The following is an 18,663-nucleotide window of genomic DNA, read 5'->3' as shown; positions in this document are numbered from 1 at the left end:
GAGGAATAAGGCGAAGGAGAGAAGCGCGCTGAGGAAAAATACGTGGATGAAACGGGAAACCCTCGAAACTATACCGAGGAAGAGTAAAGGCAAATACTTTATGAATATCACGATGCACCTCTAGGAGGGCATCAAGGCGTGCAAAGGACCATAAACAGAATACAGCTAAATCACCAGTGGAAAAATATGGTGGCCTATATCAAAAATTACATTAATAAATGCGAACTCTGCCAAAGAAACAAATTGCCCCAAAAAACTAAAATGCTTCTAGTAATTACTGATACGCCGTCCAAACCATTTGAAAAATGCGCATTAAACGTAGTAGGGCCATTGGCAGCAACACGAAATGGAAATAAATACATACTAACATTACAAGATAACTTAACCAAATTCAGTAAAGTGATACCTATACTAAATCAAGAAGACTCTACCATCGCTAAAGAATTTATAGAAAAAATAATGTTGGAATATGGAGTCCCTGATAGAATACTAACGGATCAAGGAACGAACATCTTAAGCAATATTTTTAAAAACATTTGTAAATTATTAAGAATACAAAAAATACAAACAACCGCGTATTATCCGCAAAGTAATGGAGCGCTAGAGCACTTGCGTAGAACACTGGCAGAATACATAAGACATTACATTAACACCAAGCAAACGGACTAGGATGAATGGATGCTATACGCAATTTTTACATATAATGCGACCCCGCATACCAGCACAAGCTATATTCCATTCGAGCTATTATATGGACATGAAGCAACATTACCTTCTGCCGTATACCTACCACCCGAACCTACTTACACTTTCGACGACTAAGCCCAGGAACTCAAACAGAGATTACGCGCAGCTAATCAGCTAGCAAGAAAACATGTAAAAGAAAAAAATAATGAAAAGCAAACGATACTACGACCAAAAAACCAGAGGGGTCTAATACCAAGTAGGCAACAAAGTCTTATTATACGACGAAACCATACGTCGAGTAAGATCAAAGAAACTCGACGCCATGTGGATAGGACCATATGAAATAATCAAGGAACACTCCGATGTTAATTATATAATAAAAAGAGACCGAAAAACCTTAACCACTCACGCAAATCGCCTGAAACACTACATTGATAACTAAACACAAAAAAAAGAAGAATAAATATCGGAAGAAGGCACAATTCAACTCACATTCTTCCTCCATTATTTACTTGCAGGATGACCATACTCAGTAGCATTATACAGGGTGCGGCGAAAGGTTTGCCCGAGTTTGAAAAATCCGTTGCTCACCAGATGGCGTGAGTAGGTTGTTGGGCAGGGTCTCATTAGGAAGGTTGTTCTCAACCGTTTTCAGTTAACATCATGATTTGGACTGGAGAACATCGTGGATTCGCTGTGCGCTCTTTTTTGGAAAATGGCCGTTCAGTCATTGCGACGCAGAGAGTAATGCGCTTGCGATTCCATATTCCGCGCCATGTTTCCGTACCTGATGGAAAAACAATCAAACGTTGGGTTTCTTCATTGGAAGAAACCGGATCCACAGTAAGAACTCATGCAGTTGGGAGACCCAGAACTGCAACAACACCAGAGAACGTTACAGCTCAACGTTATGTTTTCATGCTGAAAAACTTTTTTGAGCCTAAATTGCAGGAGTTGAGTGAACAGACAAATCTGGGGGAGATTTGGTTTCAACAAGATGGAGCAACAGCGCATACAGCCCGCATTTCTATGGCGAAACTGAGGCAAATGTTCCCTACTCGACTCGTCTCTCTGAGGGGTGATTTGGGGTGGCCAGCAAGATCGCCCGATTTGAGCATTTGTGACTTTTTCTTGTGGGGGTATCTGAAAGAAAAAGTCTTCAAGCATCGTCCCCATACCCTACAAGAACTGAAAAGGAGAATCATCGAAGAGGTGAACGCCATTCCGATTCAGATGTGCCAAAACGCAGCCCGAAGCTTCCAAAATCGGCTACATCAGTGCATTGCTACTGGAGGCCGCCATCTTGCAGATATCGTTTTTAAACGTTAATGTAAAAAAACTGTTTGAAGTACCAAAGGTAATAAAAAAATTTCCAATCCTCTACATTTAATAGTATTTTATTGATTGCTCTCCAAAATGAGGGCATACCTTTCGCCGCACCCTGTATATACAACGAGCGAGCTCCAGGAAAAGCAACCCTGTACTACACTTCAAGAATTTCGGAATACACCAGGGCTGTACTTTAATAAACTGGGACAACTTCACCAAGTAGCCGCCACTTGGAAGATGGTAATTAAGCTTGACATTGAATCCTTGAACCACCGTTACAACCAAATAAAAGAATATCTTTGTCAGACAATGCTAACATGCTGCTCCTCGCACATATGTGAAAACCTGCGCAAAATTACAGAAAAAAATCTGGAACGAATACGCAAAACAACAGACAGTATAAATAATATATGCGAAAGCACTACTAATTTAAGACGAGGAATAATTGACGGTGTAGGTTTCATAACGAAAACTTTTTTGGATTAATGGACGCGAATTATAAAATGATAATAAACGAACAACTGAGTATATTGGAAAATAACCAGAAGACTCTAAAACATACATTAGCAAACCAATTACAAATTTTAAATAAAACAATAGGACATATGAGCACCTTTGACGAAACGTTACAAAAAAACAATGACTTACTGATGAGTAGCATAAATAAACTTTCTATAAAACAAAGGGAATTTATCGAAGGGAAAGAGATAAATGAACATTTTAACAATTCTAAATGCCGTAATTACCGATCATATGCGCGATTAGGAAGATATAATGATCTATCTAACATAAATCAAGGAAAATTGCCACAACAAATAACACCGGTAGAAGAAATAATTAAAAATCGTAAGGAAACAGTAATACACATACCTGAAGGCACCCATTTTCCAATTATCCTTTCAGTAGAAAATTGGCTGCAAATAAGCAAATATATAACAATTAGCGCGTATTATAAATAAAGAAATATATTTACTATTTTAAAGATACCGTTGATAACTTACCCAGCTTACGAAATAGTACAAGTAATACCTCTTCCCATACATGTTCATGATAATATATTCGCACTGACAGACGTCATACACATAAAAATCGCTGTTAATACAGAAGGTAGCATATACTTTTGAACAGAAACGAATTAAACGAATGTATCAAGCTAGGGAATCGGTACACATGTTCTCACAACACTCCAATATATCGCATATACTCCGATTCTCCCTGTGAGTTCCAAATGTATACCGCACAAAAAACACTCAAAAATTGTAACATTAATTATGTCAACATAAACCACACTATAATCATTTCATTGATAAGAAGCAACGTTTGGCTGTATTCAACGCACAGCGCACAACCAATAATGACACATTGTAAAAATAATATGCAATACCGAGAGAAAATTTAAAAATTTGGAATTAATCAATTCCAACAGCAATGCAGACTTACAACAGAAGATACTATAATACAGACCCAGGAGACTTTTGAAACTAACGAAATACAAATAAGTATACCAGAATATAATCTCACGTTTTCTAAACAAAACGAATACGTAACAAAATATAGAACATAACAAATCAGAACAAAAAATACACAGCACAAACTTTAACACTGAAAAAAGTAATACAGAACCCCGCGGAATTAACAAATTTAAAAAACAGATTATCAAAAATACAGCAAGATCTAGAAAACCAAAATTTCTTCGAGAAACATAAATATTTAATCTATTCAACCGCGCCGAGTAGAATAATCATTATAATTGTAATCATCGTTATAATATTATTACTAAGTAAATTACAAAATATTACGAAAAAAAATCCAATTGTTATAGAACGCCGCAACAGCGACATACGACCAACGATAAAAATACCTCGCTGTAAATTAAGAGAACCCCGCCGAAACGAAACCAACAAATAAAAATAATGCGGTAATTAAGAAATAAACGATTGTAGTAATGTATTGTACACGGAAAAAAACTATTATAAGCGAAAACGTCGTCCGTCCGTTTTCTCTCTCCAACGGGTGGAGGGAATGTTGTAAGTATAACAATGAAGTATGTCGATGACCATAAACGGAGCCACGGCTTGAATTGCCAAACGTCGCGATGCGGAAATGCAACCTGGCATTCTTGCAATAGAAATATCGAAATCAGGATGGTCAGCGTCCTCATTCAGAAGACGTTGACACATCAACATCGTCCCCTCTGATTGAGACATAGGAAGAGGATAAAAGGGGACGTGAGACCGGCGCGAGGGCGAGTCTAGATTCTTAATTTTCGGGTACCGACACGCTGTCGGACGCCTACATAGTATTGTATAGGGCGAACACGAAATAAAGACAAGTTGAGTTTTTTCTACAACAAGATAGTTTATTCATCACTGCCTCCTCCCACTCCAACGCACTGCACAGGGCAACCCCACATTACCGCGACGTCTCGAAAGCGCAACACTATGGAAATCTTCACAATCGCCATTTTTGGTCACTTTGACGCCATTTTCTTCGGAATTATGACGCTAAATTTAGAAAACAGATTCATATTCAGCAGACAAAAATTAATAAAAATCACCTAATCTCATTATATCCGCAAATTTTCGTAGGCTAGTGTAATTAAACGAATTTAAACAAATTTAACAGAAAAAAAATAAACACATCAGAGGATACGAACTGCCGTTCCGTGGATTATGAGTCTAGTACGCTGCTACCGAACTACTGGACGTTCTGCATGGAGCGTAAGCAATAAGGAACTTGTAGAACTCTAGAATATACAATTTCGATTTTTCGCTCATTTTTTAGTAGTACGTCTTATTGTTTGGCACATGTCGATAGTATGTTACCTAATTTAATCAAAATAAATATGTTAAGCCGTCCCCTCGTTAGTAGAGTCTGTTGGAACGATATTTAGACGGCTTTAATTAAAATACTAACGAAGACCTCAATGTTATTATATGACAAGCAGGCTCGAAGGCACTGTATAGAAGCACTTTAATTGTATAAATTGTAGCTGACATTGCAACCATAATATTGGGTTGTTCGCAAAATTCGTGCGGTTTTTCAACAGATGGCATTAAAAAATATATATTTTGTCGTACGTAATTTTAACTTATAACATATATACGTATTCTGAAAGAGTAACATTTCAACGCATCGTTTACAAATAAGAATATTTGGATCGATTAAGTTGAATTAATTTTATATCAATTCAAAAATGGAGAAAAATAAGATGCATTTTCGATATATTATATTACTTTCAAGAAGGCAAGAACACCGTTCGAACAACGACAAACATTTGTGCCGTTTACGGAGGATATGCAACATCTAAAAAAACTGTTTAAAAGTTATTTGTTTGTTTTAAATGTGATGATATTAATGTCGAAAACCAAGAACGCTCAGATAGACCGTAAATAATAAATAACGACGAAATTGTAGCACTAATTGAAAATAATCTACGTTATAAAACACGAGACATCGTGGAGATATTCCTCTAATATCTAATAACTAATTCGACTAGCTTTGCACAGCATCCGGATACATTTGACTATATGAATCGCTACGATATTTAGGTGCCTCACGATTTAAATGAAAAAAAATTTTATAGATCGCATTTCCATCTATAATTCGCTTCTCAAACGCAACGAAAACGAACCATTTTTTAAACGGATGATTACAAGCGATGAAAAATAGGTTGTGTACAATAACGTAAAACGTATAATATCGTCAATAAGTGCAAACAAAATGAAGTACCGTTAACCAAAAAAATTCATGCTGTGTACTTAGTAATACTGGAAAGGCCTCGTTCATTTTTATCTCGTTCCACAAAGCGAAAACTTTTACTCGAACAAATGCTGTGCCCAAATAGACTGTTTGAAGGAAACGATCAATGAAAAGTGTCCCAAATTGGTCAGTCGGAAAGATGTCATCTTTCATCAGGATAATGCTAAACATCATGTCTCTTTACTGATTCAGCAAAAATTATTGCAACTTAGGTGGCATGTTCTACCGCACCCGCCGTATTCTCCGCCGACTCAACACCCACTGATTACCACTTCGAAGCCAATAAAATTCTTTAAACGGTAAAAATTTTATATTTTTATAAGCCTGCAAAAACCATCTTCTATAGTTCATTGCTCAGAAAAATGATGATTTTTGGAAATCCGGAATCATGGAGCTTCTTCAAAAATGGTAAATAATACTGGAACAGAACAGCATATATGTGGTTGATTAAATATATATATATAAATATTAGGTTGGGGAAAAAGAAATCCATTATTTTTTCGGTAGATGGCTGTAGTGATCGATATCTCGTAAAGTATCGATCAAACAATTTCAGATTTATACTCGTTGGAAAGATAAAATTTCGTACTAAAAAAATTTTGTTGTTTTTTGTTTGGTCCATTCAGTTGTGAGTTACAGGGTATTAAAAATGGAAATCAACAAAGAGAAAATTCGGTATATTTTATAGTTTTTCTTTGATAAAGGCAAAAATGCAAGCCAGGCGGCTGTAATTGTGAATAGTGTTTATGGTGCCGATACTGTAACAGCCAATTACGTCCAATTTTGGTTTCGTCGATTCCGTTCTAGTATTTTTGATGTTAAAGATGCACCTCTCACAGATAGGCCTGTCGTCGAAAATGTCGGTAAAATCATAGAAATAATCGACCGGCATGTTAGCAGTCGTAGCATAGCCCAGGAGCTAAAGATCGACCATAAAACAGTTTTAAACCATTTGCACAAAGCTGGATTCAAAAAGAAGCTCGATGTTTGGGTGTTACACCAATTAACACAAAGAAATATGATGGATCAAATTTCCATCTGCGAAGCCTTGGCCAAACGGAATAAAATCGACCCATTTTTTAAACGGATGGTGATTGGGAATGAGAAATGGGTCACATACGACAACATTGTGCGAAAACGATAGTGGTCAAAGCGCGGTGAAGCAGCTCAAACGGTGGCCAAACCAGGACTAACGGCCAGGAAGGTTCTGCTGTGCATTTGGTGGGACTGGAAAGGAATCATTTATTATGAGTTGCTTCCATATGGCCAAACACTAAATTCGGATCTCTACTGTCAACACGTGGACCGTTGGAAGCTAGCGATTGACCAGAAACGGCCAGAATTGGCCAACAGGAGAGGTGTTGTGTTCCATCAGGACAGGCCACACATGTCTATAGTGACTCGCCAGAAACTTCGGGAGCTTGGTTGGGAAATTTTGATGCATCCATCATACAGTCCGGCACCAAGCGATTACCATGTTTTTTTTTGCATTGCAAAACTTCCTTAGTGATAAGAAATTGGCATCAAGAGAAGATAGTGAAAATCGATTACTAGAGTTTTTCGCCAATAAGGACCAAGACTTCTATGAGAGAGGCATTATGAAGCTACCTTTAAAATGGCAACAAATTATAAAACAAAACGGTGCATATTTGACCCAAATCGGACAATCCGAAACATGTTAAATGAAGTCTTAAAGTTCACGTAAAAATAATGGATTTCATTTTCCCCAACCTAATATATTGCGATAGACGACACAGGTTCTTTACTTTGGGCGCCGAGTTTTGGCGACCGACAATGTGCAATGAAACGTCTCGGAGAGAATCGATACCGCCGCGTCTATGTTCATGAACGAGAACGCCAGCAAAGGAATTTCGCGCGCTGACCGGACGTTCGCTCACGGCCTGACGACGAAAAGGCCAGGCGAACAGGGACGGGGCATTGTCTGGCAAAATTGTTCCTATTACGGAACGCGAGAAATCACTGCAAAACAACGATAAGTGAGCGCGAGTTACGTGAAAGAAAAACTAAATTGAAAGACCAAAGTTGGACGCCAGATGCTGTTAGTGTCACCGAAAATCAAATAATCGCAAGAATTTTCCCAAAATTGTTTTGCAATGAGCACCACTAGCTCAACATTCCGATCAGGAAAGGGCAGGATCTAAAGTTCCTCGGGGAATAGGTCGCATGTATCCGAGCAGGGAGAATAGATACGATAACACCAAATGAAAAGGCACAAAATACGCGATTCGTTAATAAAAACAAAAAAAACATTTATTCAACATGGAAATCAAGTTAACCCCTAGGCTACTGTGGGCGCCTATCGGCGCTTAGAAATTTTGCGTTTGTGACACTGAAACGCCTATAGGCGCTCGACGCAGTTTGGCTCTCTGAGAATTTTATCGATATTTATTCGATATTAAATCTTATCTCAGTTAGACGAGAGTGAATGCTAATTTCGCTGGTACATATTTCGTTAGTCACCTGCTATTTAAATATTTAAATATTAACGAAATATTTAAAACAAGGGAAGCTGGAGGGTGTGGAGGCACGCGCTCCGTTGTTCGCATCGTCCGGAGCAGAAATGAATAAACGAATTCTGAAGACATCATTTCGTACCGTGTTAATTATTCTCACCTCATCGAATCGTTCCATATCGCTTCTCATCCTACAATTTATATTTCAATTTTATAGTAATTTTTTTGGTTTATTCCTAGAGTGAATGTTATGTAATGAACATGAATGTAAATCAATAGGTGGAAATCCTAATAATCAGTCTTTTCGTTTAATACAAATGCATTTTCCATCTCCATACGTAAAAAATACAGTAATTCGGAAAAAACGCAAGGTGGAAATGTGCAGTGTGCCGCAAATATAACAAAAGAAGTAAGACACATTACCAATGTAAGAAATGTGATATAGAATTATGTATTTATTCTTGTTTCAAATTATATCACACTTTATTAGACTATTAGATATCTTGCAAAAGAAGCTTTACATTAATATTAAATTTGTAATATTTATAGTAATTCGGTTCAGAAAAATAAATAATATAGTCTTAATGTAGTAAAATTCAGTTTTTTGATTATTGAAATATGTTATCACAAAAATGTATCCCTAGCTAGAAGTTCACTGTTCTCGGCGTACATCGTAACTCAATTCCTGCCGTATGGTACGGCCAGTGCGTCTCATAGTCCGCCGTAATCGAGGGGTTAACAACAAAACGAAAATATCAGGTCAAAAATAAAATTTGTAGAAAAAAACAAAGTTGATTGATAACTTACAAATTTAAGGAATTATTTTATTCATCAAAGTAGACCCATATTGTCTATACACTTTTGCCATTTAAGCGGCAGGTTGTTCAGGCCGGTGGTATAAAACTCTGGTGGACGAGAGTCAATGAATTCCTGGAAGGTTTTATGGGATTGTCGGAATTAAATTGTTTTCTTATTAAAAAGTTCTCCAAATTGCGGAAGAAGTAATAATTAGTGGCGGATAGGTCTGGTGAGTATAGAGGATGATGCAGAAGTTCCAACTCCAATTCCTGTAGTTTTGCCACAGTCATTTGTGCAGTATTTGGTCTAGCGTTATCATGCAATAAGATAGGAGTGGATTTTCTTGAAAAATCTAGGCTGTTTTTCTTTAAATTTTTGCATCATTTCGTCCAGTTGGTTGCAGTATATTTTGCTGTGAACGATGCACCAGGTTTCGTGAAATCATAAAGGATCATACCTGCGCTAGGCCACCAAACACTGGTGATTTATCCTTGTTCAGCCTCTGTGCTAAAAGTCTGCGATTTTCAAATTGGATCCATTTCTCATCACAAGTGACAATTCGATTCAAAAATGGATCAGATTTGTGATGAGAAAGCAACATCAAGCAAACCTCCAAACGCTTTTGTTTCTGTTTTTCATTCAGTTCATGTGGAACTCACTTATCCAACTTTTCACTTTACCGATTTGATCTAAATGAGTTAATATTGTTTGTTTGCTAACACCAAACTTCAACGATAATTCATAGGCACTCTGAGATGTGTAAGACTCAACGGTGACCTTTAGTTTGTCATTATGGACCTTTGATTCTGGGTGACGGATCATTTGTGAGGTCAAAGTTACCTGTACGAAATTTGGCTAACCAATTTGATACTGTCTGCTGCGTATTAACACTAGAGCCAAATACACTATTAATGTTTCGCGTGGTCAGCGATGCCGTAATTCCACGTAAGAACTCATACTTCATAATAGTGCGAATTCCCAACCGTTCCATTTTCAACAAAATTAATTTAAAAAAAAGGCTTTAATATTTATTAGAGCTTACATGATTTCTTTAAACAGGCGGGATATGTAACTTTCCAACAAAAAAACAGAACTGTTATATATTAAGCCAATGTCAAATAATAAACTATAACATTTGGCAATATTATTAACTACAAATTTCATCCTTGCCAACCTAATAAAAGAAATGTAATACGTAATGAGACGGGACAAATTCTTGAAAACGTCGTTTGAGCGGTCGGTGTTACACTGAAAATCATTCTAAATTCGCATTCGCTAATACTGAAAATGCCAAAGAGACAAGAAAGGTGAATTATATCGTGGGCGCGACATCAAATTCTTAATAAGCGCCGTAACGATGGTCGTTCTTATGCTAACACAATTGATTCCGCACGTAACCAATACGGAATGGATGTGACAACAAAGTACGCTTTACTCACGCGACACCACCAAGGTCGAACGGCTCGCGCACCATCGAATGCGAATATCGAAACGCAAAATTTGCACGAGAGTAACACATTTCACGAGAATGTTAATACGAGACAAAAGTGCGAAACACGCAATCAGAGACAAGAAACCAAATGTTCTCAGCCGGCGAATGTGACGACTTAAGTCAAACACAAAACTATTTCGTCATCCGCAACTCCCCGAATTACGAACACGAACCAAAAATTCAAAACGCTAACTATCCGCGAAATAAACGCCAAATATTTGCGAAAGGAGCGCAAAATGTACGCGAAAGCAACACTAAACTGACGCGAATGAAACACACCTAATACACGCGAAAAAAAACGCAAAATTTTCGCGTATATAACGCTATATACACGCGACACGTATACGATATGAAAAAATTTTATCGTCGGAAATATGCAAACCTACGATTCCGCCGTGACACTTTAAGAGTCAGCTCTGGACACCGGTAAACGTTGGCCAGGTTGGTCGTGGCGACTGTCAACACGCAAAAGCATATGCAAGATCGTTGTTTGATCCTATATCGATCGTGATCCATCCTTCTACGTAACACGCGGAGTAGAATGGAACAAATATCGCGCGACAGGATTTCGCGCGTCGCGGCGCTCGCAAAATGCAGTCAAGCGCATGCTATCTTACGCTATTCATCCTTCTTTACCGGAGCATCCTTTCCTGAGGCCCTTTTGTCTACGGGGTCCATAGCGATGTCCCCCGAAGCATTATCCTGTTTTCAATAAGGTTTCCTTGAGCCCTTTTCTTCGGCCGGCTTCTCACACGCGTACCTCTGCGATACAATAGCAGTCGACGCTCCAGGCAAAGTTCCCATGTGGGGTCAATGCTGCTCCGTAGCTTGCGAATGTTCGTCGGTTTCGTGGTTTTCCTCCCGGGCGCGGTAGTCTCTCGAATCCTGGCTCGCTTTCCACCCGTAGCAGTCCTCGGCACGGTCAACATATGGCGATCACATATTGCAGGCGGTGAGGCGCCATAAATAAAAAAAGTCTTAATATTAAGCACTAATTCGCTAATTTGGCCCATTTACAGAGATCGGCAGGCGACGCTTTCCGGTGTCCCCGTTCGCGGCAAAAATTATGCTTTCTGCGACGTGCGGAAAAGCGGCAGCAGCGCCGCAACGCCACAATATATACGAAGATGGTTTGATAAGAAATTTGGTTTGATATTAATATTGATAAAGATAACACATTGAGTTTTGTAATGTAGTTTATTTTTCGACTTATTCTCCTCGAAGTTCAACGTACATGTCTTAACGTTATTTCAGGTTCGTGATCCCTTCGCGGAAGTAGGATTCTTCGAGGACCTCAAAATACTTGTTTATCTCCTGTATGACCTGTTCATTTAACCTAAATTTCTGTCCAGCCAAGAAGATCTTGAGTTTCGGGAACAGATAGTAATCTGAGTAAGCTAGATCGGGTGGAATATGCTGGTTGCGGAAGCATTTCAATCAAGTCGTAGTTTGGTCAATTTTTGTTTAACGAGACGGCTTGAAAACGCCGGTGCGTTATCATGGTGGAACAACATCTTTTTTTAGCAAATCCTGGACGTTTTTCCACAATCGCTGTCTTGAATCTAAAAGTGATGCATAGTATTCTCCTATAATGGTTTTTGGGAAAAAAAAGGAATTCTCCTGATTGACTGCTTTTCTCGAAGCAATTAATTGAAAAGAATTCCTTTCGCATCCCAAAAAATTAACGTCATCACCTTTCCAGCGAAGAGAACGCATTTCGCCTTTTACGGAGTTGGCCGCCCCGTGAGGTCCTTTGTTTCAACTGCTGTTTCGTTTCCGAGATATAATGGTGAATCTATGTTTCGACCATGGTCACAAAATGCCGTAAAAAATTTGCTGGATTCTTCTTAAACACTTGCAAACAGTTGGCTAATGTTCGCACGCGAATTCATTTTTGGTCTTTTGTGAGCAAATCGGCATTCATTTTACGCTAAGTTTCTCCATGTGCAATTCATTATGCAAAATACAGTGAACTCGCTCATTTGAGATGCATGTAATCTCTGCTAACTCGCGCACTTCCACTCGTCTATGGACCAAAACCATATCATAGATTTTAATGATGATTTCTGGAGTCACAGGTGATTTCGAGGCTCTAGGATGCATCTTCAATGCTTGTTCCGCCACATTTGAATTAATTTACCAAAATCGAATAGATTCAAAAGATAGGCATGAGTCACCAAATGTAAGGGAAATCAGTAGTTGTACAGAGTAGTATTTGTCCTGACACGCGAAACGTGCCACAACATGCGAACTCAGCCATTAGGCTAAACGCTACCAATCATCTATTCTAACTTTACAGTTTTGGCAACGACTCACAAGAGAGCGGGCGTGGAAAAATCCAGCAGCGTCTGCGGGCGTACTTCGCAGGATGAGCAGTTCGGCCGTGACCGTACGCGCCTCAAGACCATCCAACCGCGCGCGGGGTGTGCGGTAAACCACTAGCCCCCACGCGGCCTGCGCACGTGCCGGGCCCACGGGGACCACGGGGGAGACCTGCCCATTTGTGTCCCGATCCTGGACACACGCTCTGATCCTATTGACTCTATTGATATTTTGAACGGGTAATAGGATTAGGTGTTCTATGTAAAATGGAATATAACTGTATGCAAAGACACAAGACCCTGCTCGCTAGCCATTGGATAGCGGGTGGGACCCTGCCTAGTTTGGATGCTAAACCCTACCTAGGAACCCAGCTAAGAACGCCTAAACAACCCGGGTATGTGGTACTCTCGCGAAAATTACGAGGCCACACCCCCATTACCGAGGTCTCCGACAACCCTCGGCATAATTGCTTCAGAAATCTACCAACAATCTCCTTTTATACAATCTCCTTGCAGAAGTCGGCAAAGACTGAGAAAGCCTCTGGAGACAACACCAAGAAGGGTGCTGCCGCCGGCCATTCCCAGGCCCCGACCGGAACGACTTTCGGCAGAGCCTCTCTCTGCGGTTCGAAGAGCTGGCAATGGAGGAGGTGATGTGCCGCAGTGTCCTCGCCGTCCCCGCAAGCACACATCCCACTGTCTACAATTCCCAGATCCAAGAGGCGCCTCTGGAAGTTGCCATGTCCGGTGATCAACTGCGTGACGCAGTGGTCGGGTTTGAACCAGGACACACCAACCCTAGCCCCGACATCATCGAAGAAGGCAAGTGTGATGCGACCTTTGACAGAAGAGGACAGAAGAGAACTATCTGTCCTGCCACATCTCCGTTGCCGCAAACCTCACGAGGCCTAGCGCCTCCTTTTGGATCCCTGCGTAGGGAACATTCCTATTTCCTATTTTAGGACTTTAGGATGCCTCTCTTTTCTAACTTCAAATCGCGCACGGGATTCCGCGAAAAGGTTGTCGACGTGAAACGCGCCCGCAGCCACACAAAGCGACTCAGTCTATGCAGCGCGATACGCGGCGGTCACCGAAATGATCACTCGGCGCTGAAGGGACCTGAACACTTTCAAGTCGTCCGTGGTGCGCAGGTCGGTCCACCCAGTAGCAGCGTATGCCACCGTGCGAACACGCCTCGGTATATTGCCGAGAGCGCCCCGAAACGCAGGCCCCATTTACATCCGGCCTGCCTGCCTAGCTTGCTAAAAAGCGAACCGACCTTTTCGCTGAGATATTTGCAGTGGGTGGATACACCCATTCCTCAATCTACGTGGATGCCAAGGTACCTAACTGCTTTCTTAAATTGAATCTTAATATTTCCTAATCGGATGGTCGGTGGCTTACTCACGAGGTCAGCTTTTTTGACCCTGACCGTTTTTCGTTTCCGATCGGGACGCGTTCCTCCCAGTCTGCCTATTGGGGCCCTTTCGACAAGGTCGCTTTTGAGGACAATTGCTTCAGTCTTTCGCGAAGAAAGCTCTAATTTGGTGAAGCTACACCATTTCTCTATTTCGTGGACTACTTCCTATGCTTTTATTTCTATTTCTTTGCGGGAGTCACCGCTGACTAATACGAGAAGATCATCCGCGTACGCTAAGAACTCATCCCCTACTCTGGCTTCCAGAGCCCTAAGGAGAAAGGGCTCCGTCAAACATGACGTTTCAACAGGTTGGGCATTAACACCGAGCCCTGCGGGCAACCTCTGGTGGCCTTCTTCGAGACCGTTATATCTCCGAAGGAGAGAGAGACTTTCCTATCACGGAAGTAGTCAACAAGCACTTTGAAGATGTTGAGAGGGCAGTTCTTCTCCCTGAATCCCGATAGTACGAGGGGCCACCAGACGTTGTCAAACGCGCCCGAGATGTCAAGGGGCAGCGCAATGACGTATCTCTGTTCAGAGGCAGAGACCATCCGTCGCAACTCCACGACAGCGTCCTCCGTCGACCTTCCGGGTGTGAAACCGAACTGCCGATCGGAGATCTTCCCCGGTGAGATTGACATCTGGTTGAGTCGCTTCAGAAGAAGCTTCTCGAAGAGTTTCCTTATTACGGAGAGGAGACAGATCGGCCTATAGGATTTGGAGTCCTCCACGTCCTTGCCTTTGCCCTTCAAAAAGACTCTGAACGAGACCTCTTTCCAGATCGAGGGAAAGACGCCTCACTGAAGGCACCCATTGAAAAGCCTAATAAACTGACCCGGGATTGCCTTGTATGCGACCTTCGATACAGAGACCTCGATGAGATCCAGGCATGGCGCCTTGTTGTTGGTCAGAGATCTGACTGCTGCTGCGATTTCTGCACCCGTGAAGAGAGGGTCATCGGCAGTGTCAGGCACATGGTGTGCGCTATCTCTGACTTCGTGCTGCTGCAGTGTCCTCGTTCTCCCGATCATCCGGCACGTGCACGTCGAGCAGGCGAGCAGCGGTCTCTTCTAGGGTGACGGTCGAGGAGTTTCCGCTACGGAGAGTGCTCAGCACTTTGTCAACCCGGAGCTTATCAACCTGATGCTTATAAACAAATCTCCAGGGTTTCGAGTTGCCTTGACCCGTGACAAATTTCCACCAGCTCTCGAGTTTCGCATTCCTCACCTCCCTGGTGTATTCCCGCAAAGAAGAGCGGTAGACACTCCGTTTGGCGGAGCGGGTCGGTTCAACACTTTCTTGCTGATATGCCCGTCTGTTCCTATAGACGATTTTCTTTTTTATCGTCAGATTTTTCGTCCACCACAGGTTGAACTTCCTATATTGCCTTTTTTTTGGCATTTCCTTCTCACAGGCGTCCATAAGGGAGGCCGCAAGAGCATCCGCGAGTTTCACCACGTCCTCCGCAGACGTCAAATCGAGGATCTCAAGTCTCGATACGGACAGATCGACGAGGCTCTCAACGAACTTCTCCCAGTCGGCCCGATTGCATCAGAGTATACCCCGCTCCCAAAGTTGCGGCCCTGTCTGGTCGGAAGCGTTCTGCCAGACGGACATTATTCCTCAACACATCTTTGAAAAATTTACCCATAATAATTTGATTTGGGGGTCGGAATGGTGGGCCGGCCCGCGCTGAAAATAAAAAGGAAAACTCCGGTTTCGTCGTCGCTGCGAACAAAGTCACAGAGACGCAGGGCCCGGTAGTTCTAATTTAAGGACAGTTCCCGCTCGCCTCCACGCACCGCAGTGTGCAGAAAGATGACGGAAATTATCTGTCTCGGGGATGAGGTTAGGGTGGTTGGAGTTTTCGGGTGAGTGAGGTTTTTACCGCATTTGAACCAATTACGTGTTCGCGGTAATGCTTGGGTGGGATGCGGGAGTGGTTTGCGGAGAGGAAATGTGGAGAGGAGTGGGGGTTTGTGCGATGCGGTCGGGTGGCGCCACCTCAGCTCCAGAGAGTTCATCGACTGTCAATGCGGGTTTAATATCGTTCGAGACGCTGGCCATCCTTCGGCGCCTCACTGTTTCGTCGTCACACGTTCCGCTACCGCAACGAACTAGGGAACCTGAAAAAGAAAGATGTATTAATGCCTCCGGTTCCGTCGCCGCTGGGGCAGAGCTACAGAAGCGCAGGGCCCGGTAGGTCTGTATATAACGTAGCTCCTGCCCGGCTTCACCGCAGCGCCAGGGCTGCGGGGAAGAGGGCGGTTGGGAGACGGGCCGCCGCAGGAAGGGGAATAGTAGGGCTTTACCGCATAAGGGCAGTTCAGCTGTCCGCGGTAGCGCGGTGATTTTCTCAATGGGGAGGAAGAGACGTCTTTAACGTTGGACCGCTTAAGAACTACTTATGTGTTCGCGGTAATGCAGTCGGCCTCACAGGGAGGGTGGGAGGAGTAATTTTTAACGGGAACCGCGTGAGAACAAATTTCTTGTTCGCGGTAATACTAAGGAGTAGAGAAAATGCGGGTGGGGGGATAAGGTTTTAACCGCGTTAGAACAGATTATCTGTTCGCGCTTATGCAATGAAATTCACAGGAGGGATGGAAGAAAGGTGTAAAGGTTACAGAGTACCGCATGAGAACAGATTATCCGTTCGCGGTAGTGTTATGTTAATAAAGGGAGGTGGGAGAATCCGCCAGCAACCCCGAGGCTCCAGCACGTTAGCTTGCTGTCTTAGCGGATTTCATACCGCTCGAGGCGCTGGCGTGCCTTCTGCGCCACGGCACCAAGCTGCCAGCCGATTTTCCCACGAGGTACCCGCTGAGCTCTCTCCCCTACCATTCGGGGGGAGGGTAGCGTAAGTCCAAGCCAGAGCCCCGTCAGCCGCCAGGAGAAGTAATAGTTGCGACCTCCTCCAGCGTTTCCGACTCACACCACGAGGAGGTGGGGTTGGCACGTAGGAGGTGCTGAAGACCAACATCTCCCTTCTGAGAGTCTCGTCAAAAGATCAGAGGGAGATGAGTCCACGGGGTTCGGCGGGAGTTTAGCGTCGCCCCTGCTTCTCGACACGGCATTTGACGCTTCACCTTCTTCTCGCCGCCATCCGGAGCGGGGCTTTATATACTCCTGGGACGCAGGGCTCGCCTTTACCACTCCCGCGCGCTCGCGGCACGCGGTCTCCGCTATTCCGCAAATAAAAAAAGCAAAGAAAAAACAAATTTGTTTCCTTAATTCGGCGCTCTCGGAAGCGTGCCACCCGATTCACAATAGCGCCCTCTCAAGCGTCACCGCCCTTGTGACGGGCGCTCCGAGCCGCCACCTCACAGACTTCCCTATAAAGCGATCTTCACCGATAATGATAAACAACACTACAAAAGTATAATATTGATAACAAATATTTACAGATGCGAACACAAAACTCTAATACCGATTATCGTTAAGAATGTGTATAAATATAAACACATAATCGCGCCGCTCATAAAACACATGGAAGCAGGCAAACAAATATCGAATATTATGAATACATCGAATGCATATGCAATTCATTTAACAATAAGATTATCAAATATATTTTCGATTCAATCAACCATGAAATTAGCTGTCAATAAAATAGAATATATTCTTTGGGATGATCCAAGCTAATTTATATAACGTTTCAGATTACTCGACGCGTCTCGTAGAGCCGGCAACAATGCTCAAAACAATGAAATCTTATCGATAATCTAAGAACTTCTTGAAGCTCAATTTATTATTAATTAAATAGCTTTTTAAAACACACACACACACACACTTAATATAAGTATACGAGTATCAGAATGTCTGTAAATAAATTCGGCACTTCTCTGGAGAAAACGTAGAACAATAGTGGTGAGTGTAAAATTATGATAAATACGTTAGAAACGTTATATACTTTACGAACATATGTACGTAACAATGCGCTTTGCTAAACGCGGATCTCCTCTATGATGCAAAAGATTATAAAATACAAAATTTAGCCGCTCCAGAACTCGATTCCGATGCCATTAATAAACACTATTAATAACGCATTGAATACGTTGAAGGACAAAATCGAACCATCATTGACAATTATAAAAAATCTTATTGACGGAAGTTCAATCACCATTACATCACTATTATCAAGTAAAAATAAAATACAAAATGCTATCACTGATCTGACGAATAAAATAAACAAAGTGCTGGAAGAGATGAAAGTGATTGACGAATTTTCAACCAATATAACTTCGCAATTAACAAATGAACGTAAAACGCAATATGTCATCACGGATCTGACGAATAAAATTGATGGAATATTAACCAACTTAACTTCGCTATTATCAAATGAAAGTAAAGTACAAGATGTCATCACGGATCTGACGGGTA

General features: G+C 41.9%; 2 protein-coding genes and 2 pseudogenes across 2 annotated transcripts; 2 read left to right on the top strand and 2 right to left on the bottom strand.

Moving 5' to 3' along the window:
• The first annotated feature begins 1,234 nt into the window (after positions 1–1,234).
• On the top strand, positions 1,235–2,069 carry LOC106740582. The gene is made up of 2 exons (XM_014611769.1): positions 1,235–1,530; positions 1,639–2,069. Exons 1-2 carry the CDS (start codon positions 1,351–1,353, stop codon positions 2,014–2,016), a joined length of 558 nt encoding a protein of 185 aa, XP_014467255.1. The 5' UTR covers positions 1,235–1,350; the 3' UTR covers positions 2,017–2,069.
• A 5,045-nt stretch (positions 2,070–7,114) lies between these two features.
• Positions 7,115–7,424, top strand: LOC106740583 (annotated as a pseudogene).
• Positions 7,425–9,083: 1,659 nt separating this feature from the next.
• Positions 9,084–10,041, bottom strand: LOC106740581 (annotated as a pseudogene).
• A 1,746-nt stretch (positions 10,042–11,787) lies between these two features.
• Positions 11,788–12,645, bottom strand: LOC106740580. Its single transcript, XM_014611768.1, has 2 exons — positions 12,472–12,645; positions 11,788–11,958 (listed from the first exon to the last, which is right to left on the bottom strand). The coding sequence occupies exons 1-2, from the start codon at positions 12,643–12,645 to the stop codon at positions 11,788–11,790; spliced, it is 345 nt and encodes a 114-aa protein (XP_014467254.1).
• Positions 12,646–18,663: the final 6,018 nt, after the last annotated feature.

Source organism: Dinoponera quadriceps, unplaced genomic scaffold (assembly GCF_001313825.1).
Source record: "Dinoponera quadriceps isolate SergipeBrazil2010 unplaced genomic scaffold, ASM131382v1 scaffold527, whole genome shotgun sequence".
NCBI classification, from domain to species: Eukaryota; Metazoa; Arthropoda; class Insecta; order Hymenoptera; family Formicidae; genus Dinoponera; species Dinoponera quadriceps.
This window is presented reverse-complemented; position numbering and strand designations above follow the sequence as displayed.

Excerpts from the sequence above, each read along its gene's own strand:
- LOC106740582 (XM_014611769.1), top strand. The coding sequence starts at position 1,351 with ATGATTTGGACTGGAGAACATCGTGGATTCGCTGTGCGCTCTTTTTTG. Across the intron at positions 1,531-1,638 it reads TGGAAGAAACCGGATCCACA|GAGTTGAGTGAACAGACAAA; the intron begins GTAAGAACTCAT and ends CCTAAATTGCAG.
- LOC106740580 (XM_014611768.1), bottom strand. The coding sequence starts at position 12,645 with ATGCATCCTAGAGCCTCGAAATCACCTGTGACTCCAGAAATCATCATT. Across the intron at positions 11,959-12,471 it reads TGCACATGGAGAAACTTAGC|CATATTCCACCCGATCTAGC; the intron begins GTAAAATGAATG and ends TTCCGCAACCAG.